Source organism: Brachyistius frenatus, unplaced genomic scaffold, assembly GCF_029030835.1.
Source record: "Brachyistius frenatus isolate BFR_SWC_R1_liver_20210118 unplaced genomic scaffold, ASM2903083v1 Contig_3, whole genome shotgun sequence".
NCBI classification, from domain to species: domain Eukaryota; kingdom Metazoa; phylum Chordata; class Actinopteri; family Embiotocidae; genus Brachyistius; species Brachyistius frenatus.
In genome coordinates, this window is record NW_027210602.1 from 9,679,647 (window position 1) to 9,693,392 (window position 13,746).

Sequence of the window (13,746 nt, forward strand, 5' to 3'; positions counted from 1 at the left end):
CAGTCGTCATAGTGACGGCACTGTCAGATACCTGAGTTGGGTGCTGGCGGGGAGCCGAGGCAGAGGAGAAGCAGCCGGTTGGTGTAGATTGGGCGAACACTGCAAAGGACACAGAGGACAGACGCTCAGTATTTTCCATCATGCCGAGAAAAAGTGATGCAGCTAAAGTGGAGGAAGGTGAGTAGAAGATGAGAGGACAGGAGGATTGATTTGTTTCGTAGATTTAATTGATTTATGTTGTGAAACTCCATTTGTAAGAATAATTTGTGTTGTAAAATGTCAATTTTATTTACTTTGTAAATGAGCATTGATTGTGTATTTGTACATCTTAATGAGCACTCACCACCTTACAGACTTCAAACAACACTACACACTTTAATGTCACAGGTGAGGAGCCAAGCCATGTGACTTTTGGCCCTTTTCCACTGCAGGAACTCAACAAAGTGTGACGTAGCATGTCATCATCACAGGTTCTGCTTTAGTTTCCACTGGTTTTAGCCGCTGCTGAGCTGAGTTCCAACTGAATTTGGGCCTTGTTACCTAGATATGCTAAAGACAAGTAAATGCACAGCATCTGTAGGGACCCGGACAATTAATACTTTAACAGGACTGAGACTGCAGCCACACAAGCTGGTGGCGCTGTGAGAATATATTCTGACACACAGTGGTGCTTTTAGCTGAATGCTAACATTAAATTGCTATGCTGAATTTGAGCGGGTTAAATGTTTACCAAGTTTGGGACCCTTAACTATTTTCTCAAGATCCTAAGTTTTCAGGATCCTAAGTTCTTCAGGACTACCATAATGGTACCCTGAGCCCAAAACCTTCCCCAGTTCAACCCTAATCCCGGTCGACTAACAGCACTTGTCATTAAGTGAACACAGAGCTGGAGGAAGCTGCATGGAAGCATCATTGACTTTTGATCAAAGGCAAAATAACTGGACAAAACAACATGTGACGGAGATCACCAACATTATTGCAATCCTTCTGGGGGGGAACCATGACAGCCCAGTCATTCGTCCAGCAGAGATTCTGGTCTGTATTTCAGTCTCCACCAAAGCAGCAGACCAGTTAACTGACATTTCCATCCATGGCGCCACAAATGTGGTTAATAAAAATGGAGAGCAATGCATATGTCTATTTTGGACAAACTATGACCTCCAGGTTGTCAGTAGGCTGTTAATGGGAACGTTTGGGCCTTGGAAAACAAAAGAAAGTTAATTGATATTATCCATAAAACTACCATTGACTTCGCCTATCTGCCACAGCACACACAAATGTTGTAGTTGTTGCTGTGTTTTTTGTATGACATATCTGAAATGCTCTTGTCTGCAAAGCACAGGGATCAGCTCTGTGAGACTGTACTTCGGCCTAATGGTGCTTTGAGCTAAATGCTAAGAAGCTGCAAAGCTAACTAGCTGCGGTTACATCTTTCATGTTTTTCACGTTTACTATCTCAGTTTAGCATGCTAACATTTACTAACTGGCACTAAACACAAAGTGCAGTTGAGACTAATGGAAATGTAAATAAATGAGCAATTTGCTGGACTGATTAAAATTCTAACTTGAAAAACACAGACATCAACAAAGTTAGAATAGTTTGTCCTTTTGGGAATAAAATATCCAAGTTTCATAACAATCATCATGAGACAGCCAACGGTCTTTCAATCTGAACTAAAGTCACAGACTTAGTGACAGACTGACGTTCCCAATTTTAAAATTGGTGTTTTGAATAGATATTTTTTGACTTTCCTGGATTAGAAATATGTTGCACTGATGTTGATTAAATATCATAGAAAAGTTCAAATTGTTGCCAATGCAGAAAGATATTTTGAAGGTCGATCAGTTAAGTATTTTATCGTGTGGTTTCGCGTGTCTGTTCTTCCTCAGTTGGGATCGACGTAGATGGGGATTTGAGTGACAGTGATGGTGAGTGGATGACACAGCTTTTTATGGTTCTTATGAACAGTCAAAGTCTAATCAAATTCTCAGGCTATCTAATGTGTATTTAATGTGTTTTGTATTGCAGACGGGGCCACTCAGAGGAGAACAAACAGGAAGCAGGCAGCTGGAAGAGGAGGCGCGAGGGGAAGAGGCCGAGGCAAAAAACCAGCCAGCGAGGATGAGGATGACGAAGAGGAAGATGAAGCTCCCAGGGGACGCAGGGGCGCAAACAAGAAGAAGCCAGTCAAGAAACGTCGTGGCGATGATGATGAGGATGACAGCGAGGATGAGGCTCCCAAGAAGAAGCGAGGAGGTGCAGCCAATAGGAGGAAAGGAGGCAAAGTCCAGGACAGTGATGAAGAAGACAGCGATGCAGGGAAAGGAAAGAAGGGAAAGAAAGGAGGAGGAAAGAAAGGAGGGAAGGAGGACGTGGACAGTAAGGGCAAGGGCAAAGGGAAGGACAAGGGGAAAGACAAGGATGACGACAAGGACAAGAAGAAGAAGAAGAAGAAGAAGGATGACAGGTAGGCCAGAGGAAGAAAAACTCCATGTAAGGAATCAGATACAGGACACACCTTCTTTCTTAATTTGAACAGAGCTCTTTATATCAGGACCCAATTACTTAATACATACAATAAAATGAAACGATCCTGTGATCTGCTCAGTCATATTGACAATTTATCAACCAATACTGACGATACCAGGGTGAATTACACCACAAAAGAATGAATGTTATTAGCTGACATTTTCCACCTTTAGTAAAGCACAACTGTATTCAGCAAATTTGCTGATGATCTAGTCGATATTATTAGACTCAGATATTGTGTTTGCAAAGTTTACATTGGTGCTAAAGAACAGAGGGTTCATCCTCTGTGGAGCATGAGAGTGCTGAATAAATTAAATGTCTGAGTGTCTATTAGGATTTTATATCTGTTGTAGATTATTGCATGAGTTTTGTCTTCAGAGACGTGAGGTGGCATCACCAAAACCACTACAATTCAACCTCCAGATGGAAATGTATGGAAATCTGGCCTTTGACAGTTTTGGTTTGAGTATAGTGCTGGCAGAAATGAATAATAAATATAAAAGGATTGTCATCTGGTGAACATGAATTTCCACATTATGCCGTTAAGGCATTTTGGGTTACAGCTATCAATATATATATATATATATATATATATATATATATATATATATATATATTACTCTCGACCAAAGTGTTGGACAGACGGACAGATCAAGCAGCTATCTACACAACTAACACACCAACATAGTGGAAATGCACAAATTAGCTGCTCAGCTTTACCAAGAGCAATACTTGTAATTAGCTTGTCTTATCTGTGAATCTGTGTGTGATGCCCCAAAATGAAGCAATGTATACTGGGAACTTTGGTCTAGAGGAGGGGTCTCCAACATATTTCCCCTGAGAGCTCCTTTGATCTAAGGGGTAGCTTGCGACCTACTGGTTGGAGACCCCTGCTGTAAAGGAACAGGTTGGTAGACTGAAGTGTTCAGACTGAAATATCTCAAAATCTAGAATAGGTTTTCTTAAAGAGTAACTGAACACCCCATGAAAATGTTGTTTTCGCTGACCTGTCGTGGTTTCGCCGACATCTGTGGTGTGCCAGTCTGCCATCACTCTGCATGCACGTGTGTGCATGTAATACACCCGTCAGTATCACATCACACCTCGCCTAGTAGTGACAAGCACATGTATGTGTGACCAGGGTCGAAGAAGGAGGTCAGAGAGGACAGGGTTGGTTGGATAGCACAGGACTTTTACTTATAGGGGAACTGGTGGTAAAGTCTGTGAGAAAACAGAAGTCATTGTGGAAGTATTTAACTTAACATGATGTATGTAACCTTACTAATGTAAAAGTGTTTTTTGGTACCTAAACCTCAGTATAACTTCCTTATCACACTCAGGCATAACGTGACACTGACACAGTGCACTCTAGTGGACTGATGGGTGTGTTACATGCTGATGGGTGTGATTCCAGGTTGGCTGGGTAGGAGTCATAGATATATAAAGAGAGGTGGGCCATGAAGCCTCGCCACACTATTGCAACAAAAATATACCCTGAGGCCCAGAAGCATTTTTTTTCTCATAGATCGCCGATATAAAATGGACTTTTGTAAAACTATTGCCCTTACACAAGATCAGTTTTAATCCTTCTATTATGAACATTTTCAGAGAACATACTTGGATGTGCTTGTGTAGTGGGAGGCAAACCTAGAAGCTAAAAAACGTTGTTGGCTCATGGTAGAATACATCCATTGTGGGATCATTACAGATGCAACAGTGCGTATATCTGACCACGCAGGGAGCAGCGAAACTCAGCTGTCTTACTACATTTATTGTCCTCAGAGGATTAATATTTGATAAATAAATTGTCATGAATCTGCCCTCTCTGCTCCAGTTCATCTGATTCCAACTCAAACTCGGATGAGGAGGAGGAGTCCATGTCGGAGGGAGAGATGGCGCGGCTGATGGAGGAGGTGGAGGAGAAGAAGAAACTGATCGCCAACATCAGGAACAAGCCGTGGAGGATGAAGCGGAGACTCGTACACCTCAGGTAATCTGTTTTACCTGTGACAGAAGGTTTTGTCTGAAATTAGAAAGCAACAATGGATTGGCTACCTCCTTCGGAGTTCTTATTTATATTTGTCAGAAAGTTGTATTGATCGTCCGCGTGTTTGTTGACAGGGAGGCTCAGGAGTTTGTGGATAAGTTTGAAGGAGCTTTGGGCAAAGGAAAAGGCAGGAAGTGGTACGCCTACAAAGTGATGATGACAAAGGTTAGGCACACAATTCAAACTGTTTATCTTTTTTTGCATTTGTAAGTGTGTGTGCTTTCTCTCTATAACCTTCAAACTTGTTTTGTTTATCTCAGAAATGGATCAAGTTTCAAAGGGATTTTGAGAATTTTAGAACAGCTTGTATCCCCTGGGAGAGGAAGATCAAAGAGGTGGAAAGTAAGTTTTGTTTCAGCACAGCTGTGTTCACCAATGAAACAGCGCCTTCATGTGGACAGATGTTGAACTTAACAATCTTCTCAATGTTCTCAGGCCACTTTGGGTCATCTGTGGCATCTTACTTTATCTTCCTGCGCTGGATGTACGGCATGAACCTCGTCCTTTTTGGCTTTACTTTTGGACTTGTGGTCATCCCAGAGGTGAAGTGATTTACTCCTGTTACTGAGTTTAAAAGAAAAAAAATTCAGTAAAGTACATTAAATGCACGAATCAAGTCAAACCAGATTACAGTTCTTTAAGATACGTAAGGAAAAAAAACATTTCAAGAGGGAATTCAAAAGAAGACACTTGTTGACATCTTTGGGGCCCTGTTGGCAGGGAGAAAGCTTGCCTGTAGAGTGATATTTAAAATTTAAATCAATGAATTAAATGTTGATTTCAATAATTATTTGTAACTTTCCAGGTCCTGATGGGTCTTCCTTACGGGTCGATTCCCAGGAAGACTGTACCGAGAGCAGAGCAGGACACAGCTCAAGACTACTCTGTCCTCATGGACTTCAATGTGAGTCTGAGATATGATAAAGATTTAGTTTAAACAAAAATTATGAAATGCCTCTAAATCCCCTCACAAGGGGCCTATATGACACAACAAATGAATGTAATCAGATTCAGGATGAAATATATACATTTTAATGGTAGAGTTAAAAAAATATAGAAAGTATAACAAAAAGCAAACATTATTGGCATCTCTTTCTTTCTCAGGGATACTGCAAATACTCAGTGCTCTTCTACGGATTTTACAACAACCAGAGGACCATCGGCTTGCTGAAGTTCAGGCTGCCTCTGTCCTACCTCATGGTCGGGATCGGCACGTTCGGCTACAGCCTGATGCTCGTGATCCGCACGTGAGTCTGTGAAGCTCAGACAGCCTCAAACATTTGCATTTTTAGGTATTTACAAGTCAAACAAATAATAATGATTTTTTTTTTTAGAGGCTGGTTTACCTACCCCAGAATATGTCAACATCTTAATACAATCAGATAAGAATCATTGAGATCCACCTTTGATTAATTTTTTTTTTCTCCAAAAGTGCAGAATGGTTTGGTTTGGGGAAAATGGGTGTCTCTTTAGATATGAGCCATATGCAACCTAGTCAGATGGGTTTTACTGTTCAACTGTGCAAACATCAAGATTATTTTTGACAATGCATGTTTTTTCCTGTACTGATAAATATGTCTTTCGTATTTTATTTGTTTGTTTGTCTTCAGAATGGCCAAGAACGCTGATGTTGGCGGTGGAGACGGCGATGAAGGAGAGTTCACGTTTGCCTGGAAGATGTTCACCAGCTGGGATTACCTCATTGGCAATTCAGAGACCGCTGACAACAAGTATGCCTCCATCACCACAAGCTTCAAGGTAACCATGGCAACCTTACAGCCTCTTCATATAGCTTTTTTTTTGTAAAAAAGGATGCTCGATGTACATTTCTATATACATATTGTACTTCTCCATGCTTTCAGTACACTCTTAACCGTAACTGCTCATAATGATGGACAAGTGCTTTACTTACAGTGAACCCCTCTACATGTTTTGATAAGAACAGGAGTCCATCGTGGATGAGCAGGAGAACCAGAAGGATGAGAACATCCACCTGCGGAGGTTCCTCAGAGTCCTGGCTAACTTCCTGATCACCTGTAGCCTCGGCGGCAGTGGGTATCTCATCTACTTTGTGGTGAAGAGGTCTCAGGATTTCGCCTCCAGGGACGACCTCAGCTGGTACGAGAAGAATGAGGTAATGTTAGAGCTGCACCTGCTACAACCGGCTTTATGGAACAAAGGTTAAAAAAAAAAAAATCAGTTGTAAATACTAAAGGTCTATTTCTGTGGCTTATATAGGATCATGGTGAGAATTTTATATTTTGCAAAAAACAATGAATTTCTGAATTACTCGCATCCAGTTGGAGCTCATCATGTCTCTGCTGGGCCTGGTGTGTCCCCCTCTGTTCGAGACGATCGCTGAGTTGGAGGACTACCACCCTCGAATCGCCCTCAAGTGGCAGCTGGGACGCATCTTCGCCCTCTTCCTGGGAAACCTCTACACCTTTCTATTCGCCCTGTTTGATGAGGTCAACACCAAGGTTAGCTGGCATTGTGTGTATGTGTTTTTCTTCTCTCCAGACAGTCCACTGGGACAGTTTTCTAATGGGGACACATTTGCCACGGTTATGGTCGGGTAGTCTTTCCCCAAAAGACTTTTAAATGTGTCGATTTAAAAGCCTTTTTTTTGTCCTACAAGTGGCTTAAAGCATGCTGGGTTAATGATGGGCATTTTGATTTGTTGGCCAATCATTCATTTAATGTCCATCCATTCTTTGGTCCTGATATCTCAAAAACAAGTGGACAGATTTCTGATGTGGATATTAATGGCACATTCTTTTTAATTGCAATAACATAGCCCATAACAATTGATCAGATTTCTGTGAATCCTCATGTTTGGGTGACTCTTGGTGATTAACCCTCCAGCATAACAATCGGGCGAAAGTTTCCCCTGAAAAATCAAATGTTCACGTTTTACTACCTGCAGACAAAAAACTATCAAGTTTGCACACAGGATATCTTATACTTTTCAAACTATTTGTTTAAATGACCATATTGTTCTGAACTCAGGTTAAATTTATTTAATTCTTCTATAACTCTGTATTATAGACTGTAATGGACATTTTCTCCACCAGGGGTCTCTGGCAGAACTTTATTGACTTTCTTGTTTGTTTGTTTATTTTAGCATGGGGTGATGACATTAGAATGCATCACCATCTCTCTTAATCTTAACATTGAATATGATCTTTAAGGCCTGATCTTTTTTCCCAAAAGCATTCAGCGAAGATCCGCCATCCTCCACCACAGCCTGTGATTGGCTGATAGTTACCTTCATTGGTTTGGTTGGTTAGGTTTAGGCATGAATGGTCAGATGGTTAGGCTGAGAACAACCAGGTCAGAACCAATCTGAAGCAAAGTAAGGGTGGGGCTTGAAAGAATTTGGCTGATAAATAAATAATGCTTATTTAACCACTGATGTATGTATAGATCAGTTTTTACTCTTTCTGTTATGAGTTTTCAATCCATGAAGTTTTTATATTCATAAAACCTTGACTGTATCGTAAGAAAAAATATTTTTATTTCCACGACGAAATCACAGTCTATGATTCGAGAAAGAACCTGCTGGTGGGAAAACACTAATGCACATTTGCTGTGTGCCATATAAAATGGGAACTATAAACTTTTATAGCTCATGCACCAGGTGAGCGATCTTCTATGTAGTGAGCGGACACTGTGTTTGACGTCCAGTATGCATCTCTCTTTAATAAATCCTGGCATTTAAGCATCATTTATCATTTAGCAAAAAGTTTTCTGTAAGCTGAAATGAAATCAGCTTCTTTGTTCCCCCTCAGTTGGAAGAGGAACACGCCATTAAGAACGCCTCCATCTGGGCCATGAAGGAGTACTACGCCAACTTCACACGTCTGGTCAATGACACTGACACCACCCCGCCCCCCATGAACCCTGCTGATGTCATCAGAGGACCCTGCTGGGAGACTGCTGTCGGCATAGTAATGCAAATAAAACCTTATGCTTATACATTCAGATTATAACACAGAAATCACAATATGACAAAAAAATGTTGTGCATCTCATCAGTTAACATAAATACTATTATTTTTTCAGAGTGATTAGCCAAATAATGATGCAAATCCCCCGCTCACTTTATGTATTTTCAAACACATGCCAGCTTTACCTCGTTCCCCAGGCCAAAAAAATAATCAGATTTTAGAATAAATGGAAGAGTTTCAGACTTTAAAAACATCCACTAATGCAACTATCTTTTAAGAAAAGAACAAGTTTTAAAATTCAGGGCTAACTCGGTTCTGTGATGTCCATATTCCAGGAGTTTGTGAAGCTGACGGTGTCAGACATCCAGGTGTCCTACCTGACCATCCTGATTGGTGACTTTGCCAGAGCCGTCATCGTCCGTTTCCTCAACTACTGCTGGTGCTGGGACCTGGAAGCTGGATTTGTAAGTCTGTCAGCGGCTGTGTTTTTGGTTCAAATTGAAATAAAATGGTTTAGTATAGAGCTGTCATTTCTGTGTGCACTGTAGTCTGTATGCATTGCGAGAAAAGACTTGTCCACACTCAGGAACCGGTCTTTTTCACACCAGACATTTCAACATTGGTATAATATTAAAAGCACAGGTGTTATAGTCATTTTTATTGCATGTCTAGTGAGTAATAATTGTCTCTGATCCTTTTCAGCCTTCTTATGGAGAGTTTGACATCAGTGGAAATGTTCTTGGATTGGTCTTCAATCAGGGGATGATCTGGTACCAACTGTATTTGTAGACTTACACTGCACAGGCTCAATCTTCAGTATGTTCCTTTGTGTGTTTACTGGCATAGTGCATGTTGCTCCATGTATCCCTCATGAACAGAAACAACCATTACTAATCATAAAATACATGCTGCAGTACATTACATATACTGTATATAAATTAGCATTATGCTATGTCACGGGACATGACCATACTGTATATGTATATGTACAGTTTTTTATCACATTTTTACATCATATTTTTTTACATTATTACTTTACACTGTATCATATTGTTATGCTCCATTTTATTGTTTCACATAGTCAAATGTTTTGTAATGTTACATTATGTTACATGATACACAATGTATGTTTGTATATTATTTGATGTTCCATTATTTCAGGTTTGCCAAACGTCAGCTTATGACCTTTTTTTTGGACACAACATTTCAATGAGAATAATCACATTTTTAAAGTTATAGTATAGCTAACAAAGATCAGTTTATTAAGCATCAGTCACCAGTTGATGTGTGTCTGGATGACACCAGTGTGCGTTTTTCTTAAGCGTTTTGTGACCCTTTTCAACTATAATGCCACACCACTGTGGCTCCTTGCACTAAAAAGTTGAGAAACTATGCATTTACTTGTTGCTTTTCTTATATTATATTTAATCCACTTCCTCCTCTGTCTTCACACGGGAAATAATTCCAGGATGGGGGCGTTTTATGCTCCTGGGCTGGTCGGCATCAATGTGCTGCGCCTCCTCAGCTCCATGTACTATCAGTGTTGGGCTGTGATGGCCACCAACGTCCCCCACGAGAGAGTCTTCAAGGCCTCCAAGTCCAACAACTTCTACATAGGTCTGCTGCTCCTCGTCCTCTTCCTGAGTCTGTTACCTGTCGTCTACACCATCATGACCCTGCCACCTTCGTTTGACTGTGGACCCTTCAGGTAATAACACACACAAAAAGTCACCCATCTAATATATTTCTTTAGAGATGAGCATGTACCAACATGAAACACACATGTATGTGACTGAGTGGACGGTTGCAGTGGGAAGAAGAAGATGTTTGACGTGGTCATGGAGACGATCGACTTGGACCTGCCGGCCTTCATGGGGACGCTCTTCAGCTATGCAGCCAACCCAGGCCTCATCATACCAGCTGTACTGCTCATGGTGTGAGTGTAAACACACACATAGATCCTTCTATACTTGTATTGTTACATTTTATTTTATTTTTGAGCTTTTCTAGATGTTAATCAATCATCTAAAAGCTTACATGATAATTATGTTGTAAGGGATCCAGATTTCACATTCACATGTGTGTCTCTGGAAACACACTCAAAAGTGCACACGGTAATTTCACAAATAAATTGTTGTTTTGTGTGTTTAAGGTGGTTAAACTCCCAGCGCTGCCTTTACAGCCCCCTGAAAAACAAACACTTATCTGATCTCTCCTTCACAGTTTGGCCATCTATTATCTGAACTCTGTATCTGAGGCCTACCAAAACGCCAACATGGAACTGAAGAAGAAAATGCAAATGGTAAGGAGAAGATGGGAACATTGTGATCATCATGTTAGTAGTGAGGCTAGTAGTGAGCATGTTTGCATGCTGACATTGAGCCTGAAAACTAACAGTGAGTACATGTACTTTACATGTCCATTTATAAAACAGTGTGTAGGATCCATACCAAGGTGTACATGTGCACAAAAGCCCAACATGTCATGCCAATAAAACCGTGCGCACACATACAATGTTTCGTTCAAAATCACAGTCCACCTGGAAATGTGGATTGTCTACATAGATCAACATCAGATCCAAACACTCACATTCACCCACAAATGGTCAACGCAAAGCGTCTTATGAATGTTGATGACTAAAAATGAACCTGCTGCTCATTGGTTCTTTGGTGAATCGAGGCAACAACAGAAAGGGAGACCAGGACAAAGATTTTTTTTTCGGACACAGAGATCAAGGTGCTTGTGGGTGAGGTTGATGTAGAGTTGCACACATTTTCCCATCAAGTTTGTTTTTAAAGATATAGACTTTTGCACGGGAAAGAGCGTGCAACTCTTTTAGGCATTGATTTGGGCATTTGCATTTAACATATTTGAGGTCACAGGTCTGCAGCCTTTTTCTCTATTCTGCGTCAAGTCCACCACTAAATGTAGTGTTTAATCAGTTTGGTGTTATTTTATGTTTTTCTTATTGTCTACATATCACCCGTCAACACCAAACTCAGCACTGAATTAATCCAATTGACAAGTATTGTGTGCGTATCTAAAGCCTGTTACATCTTATTGTTTTGTACCAGAGAGCTCCATAAACGATTAACACACATCAACGCTCTTTCTGTCTCCCTCCATCTCTCTTTATAAAGGCTCGGGATGAAGAGAAGAACCGCAGGAACAACGCAGACACCACCAACCAGGTCATGAAAGACCTGGAGGACCTGCTGCCGAACCGATCCCTCATGCCCCACGCTCCGCCCGCGCCTGGTCAGTCACCTCCTGGTGCAGATAAATGTTAAAAGTTAAATGTCATAATTGGTGAAATATCGATGGCTTATTTTCACTCAGGATCTCCACAAACATACAGTAAATTGTGGTATTAAGGTTATGAGACTAACATGTCAATGTAACTCTAGAGATGGATCTGATCAAACTGTTTCTCTGTCTGTAACAGAAAAGGCACCAGAGCCAGATGCAAAGCCAACTAAGATGAAGCCTGGGTCAGCAGGTAAAGGCGTTAACCTGCAGAAAGATGTGGCCCTAGCGTCTCCCAACCCGAACGCTCGAGGGCCGGTCAACCGGCCACCCGGGCCGAGAGGACCCGGACCAGGGCAGAGAGGACCCGGACCAGGACCAGGTCGAGGCCGTGGGAGAGGGGCTCCTCCGAGATAGCAGTGTGAGAGAATGACAGTTCATCTCTCAGATAATCTCTGTTCATTTCACAGCAGGAGACAGAAGCAGGTATAAACGCATTCAACAGACATTTTAAGTCATCATATTTTTAAGTGACATCAACAACAGGAGGTCATTTTTTGAAATTATAACCCTGTAAATGGAAAACTACTGCACAGTTTTGCAACACAGAGCTGCAAAAAGCGTAATTCACTCTTGAGTAATTTATAATTCACAAAGAAAGACTGTGTTGATCTGTTTTTCGCTCTGTGGGTCTAATAGGAACATGTTGGCTCATTGGCTACTGTCCAAACCATTTCACTGGGACTGACTTGTTTTTGGATTAGCTGGTGTCTGCTATAATCATATATCAGGACTCCTCAAACAAGATAAAAAAAACAAAAACAGAACTCCTGCAGAGTTATTAACTCCATCTCACAAGCTTCATTTTCATTTTCTCTTTTGTCATGGAGACGGCTCAGTGATCATCACATGACCAAAGCATGACATTTGGATGTGAATGTCCTTCCTGAGCTTTCTAGCTCTTTGAGATGAACATGTCAAAATACGTTTCTGATATTTTCTCTTGGTCCAGCTACTGTTTTCTACGTTTTCAAATTCAGTTCAGTTAAACCACAGATCTACGTCGGTACTCAGTATATCGTGTTTGTGTAAACACTGCTTCACCCTGTTTCAAGTGATGTGATCCAAACATTATTAATCCAAAATGTATTTGTTTTAACCCAGAATGAACCACAGAAATATTGTTTTCAATAAAAACGAATTTAATTAAATAAAGGAAAGTAATGATGGCAAATCAACTTGTAAATTCAACTGGAGACTACTTGTCACTTTGGATCACTTTATGCATTATAACAGATGACTATTCATGCACAAGACTCTTTTCCTTAAATGCTGTGAGCTCAATAAGACAATATTAGAAACACTGAGAAGTTTAGGTTTAGAAAATATTGCATCTAATTCCTTGTTTTTTTGTTTTTTATGAGTACAATTCATGTTTTATTGCTTACCTGTACAACAGCCAAATACAATACTTTATATGATTGGCTTACAAATCATGATTTCAGGATAACTCAAACATAGTTCAGGTTAACAGTCCTCTGGCTCACTTTCACTTTAGGTCCAACTTAACAGCTTTCTTTGACAGACACATAGAAGAAGCCATATTGGTTATCTGTCATTTGTTGTCAGTTTGTTAATAATGTCAAATGTAACACATTTCCAAGCTGTGACACCTCTACCTACCACTAAGTTTGTTCATATACTTATGTAAACGAAATGTGTGCTCATGTGTGCCTCAGTTTTTGATTTTCACACTTTAAAAAAAAGTTTTTCTTACAATAACACTGACTTTGTAATTTATTGTATTTGATTTTGACTTCTCAATAAAGTTTAAAATCTTTAAAGGATATTTTTAACTAGTCTGTATTTATATGAGTTCTTCCTACTTTGGTCGGCAAGATTAGTTTTCATTAGTTTTATTTAGTTATTAGCTCCAAGATCAAATGTCATTCTGTCACCAACAGTTTGGACAAG

At 40.4% G+C, this 13,746-nt stretch overlaps 1 protein-coding gene across 2 annotated transcripts; it reads left to right on the top strand.

Moving 5' to 3' along the window:
• The first annotated feature begins 97 nt into the window (after positions 1-97).
• On the top strand, positions 98-12,625 carry tmc2a (transmembrane channel-like 2a). Of its 2 annotated transcripts, none has more exons than XM_069706005.1 (20): positions 98-177; positions 1,891-1,933; positions 2,058-2,453; positions 4,365-4,520; positions 4,652-4,742; positions 4,838-4,919; positions 5,013-5,119; positions 5,383-5,481; positions 5,682-5,824; positions 6,188-6,335; positions 6,523-6,711; positions 6,878-7,057; positions 8,369-8,527; positions 8,862-8,990; positions 9,229-9,296; positions 9,995-10,234; positions 10,337-10,462; positions 10,750-10,828; positions 11,667-11,799; positions 11,972-12,625. In XM_069706005.1, exons 1-20 carry the CDS (start codon positions 141-143, stop codon positions 12,187-12,189), a joined length of 2,823 nt encoding a protein of 940 aa, XP_069562106.1. In that variant the 5' UTR covers positions 98-140; the 3' UTR covers positions 12,190-12,625. The 2 variants fall into 2 exon arrangements, with proteins under 2 accessions (XP_069562106.1, XP_069562098.1); XM_069705997.1 differs by having other exon boundaries at positions 1,891-1,929; positions 2,030-2,468; positions 11,667-11,784.
• Positions 12,626-13,746: the final 1,121 nt, after the last annotated feature.

What these genes read in the sequence shown, in the direction of transcription:
- tmc2a (XM_069705997.1), top strand. Translation starts at nt 141, where the DNA reads ATGCCGAGAAAAAGTGATGCAGCTAAAGTGGAGGAAG. An exon ending in GGATTTGAGTGACAGTGATG is followed by an intron (nt 1,930 to 2,029) that starts GTGAGTGGATGA and finishes TTTGTATTGCAG; the next exon opens with ACGGGGCCACTCAGAGGAGA. An exon ending in TGAAGAAGAAAATGCAAATG is followed by an intron (nt 10,829 to 11,666) that starts GTAAGGAGAAGA and finishes CTCTTTATAAAG; the next exon opens with GCTCGGGATGAAGAGAAGAA.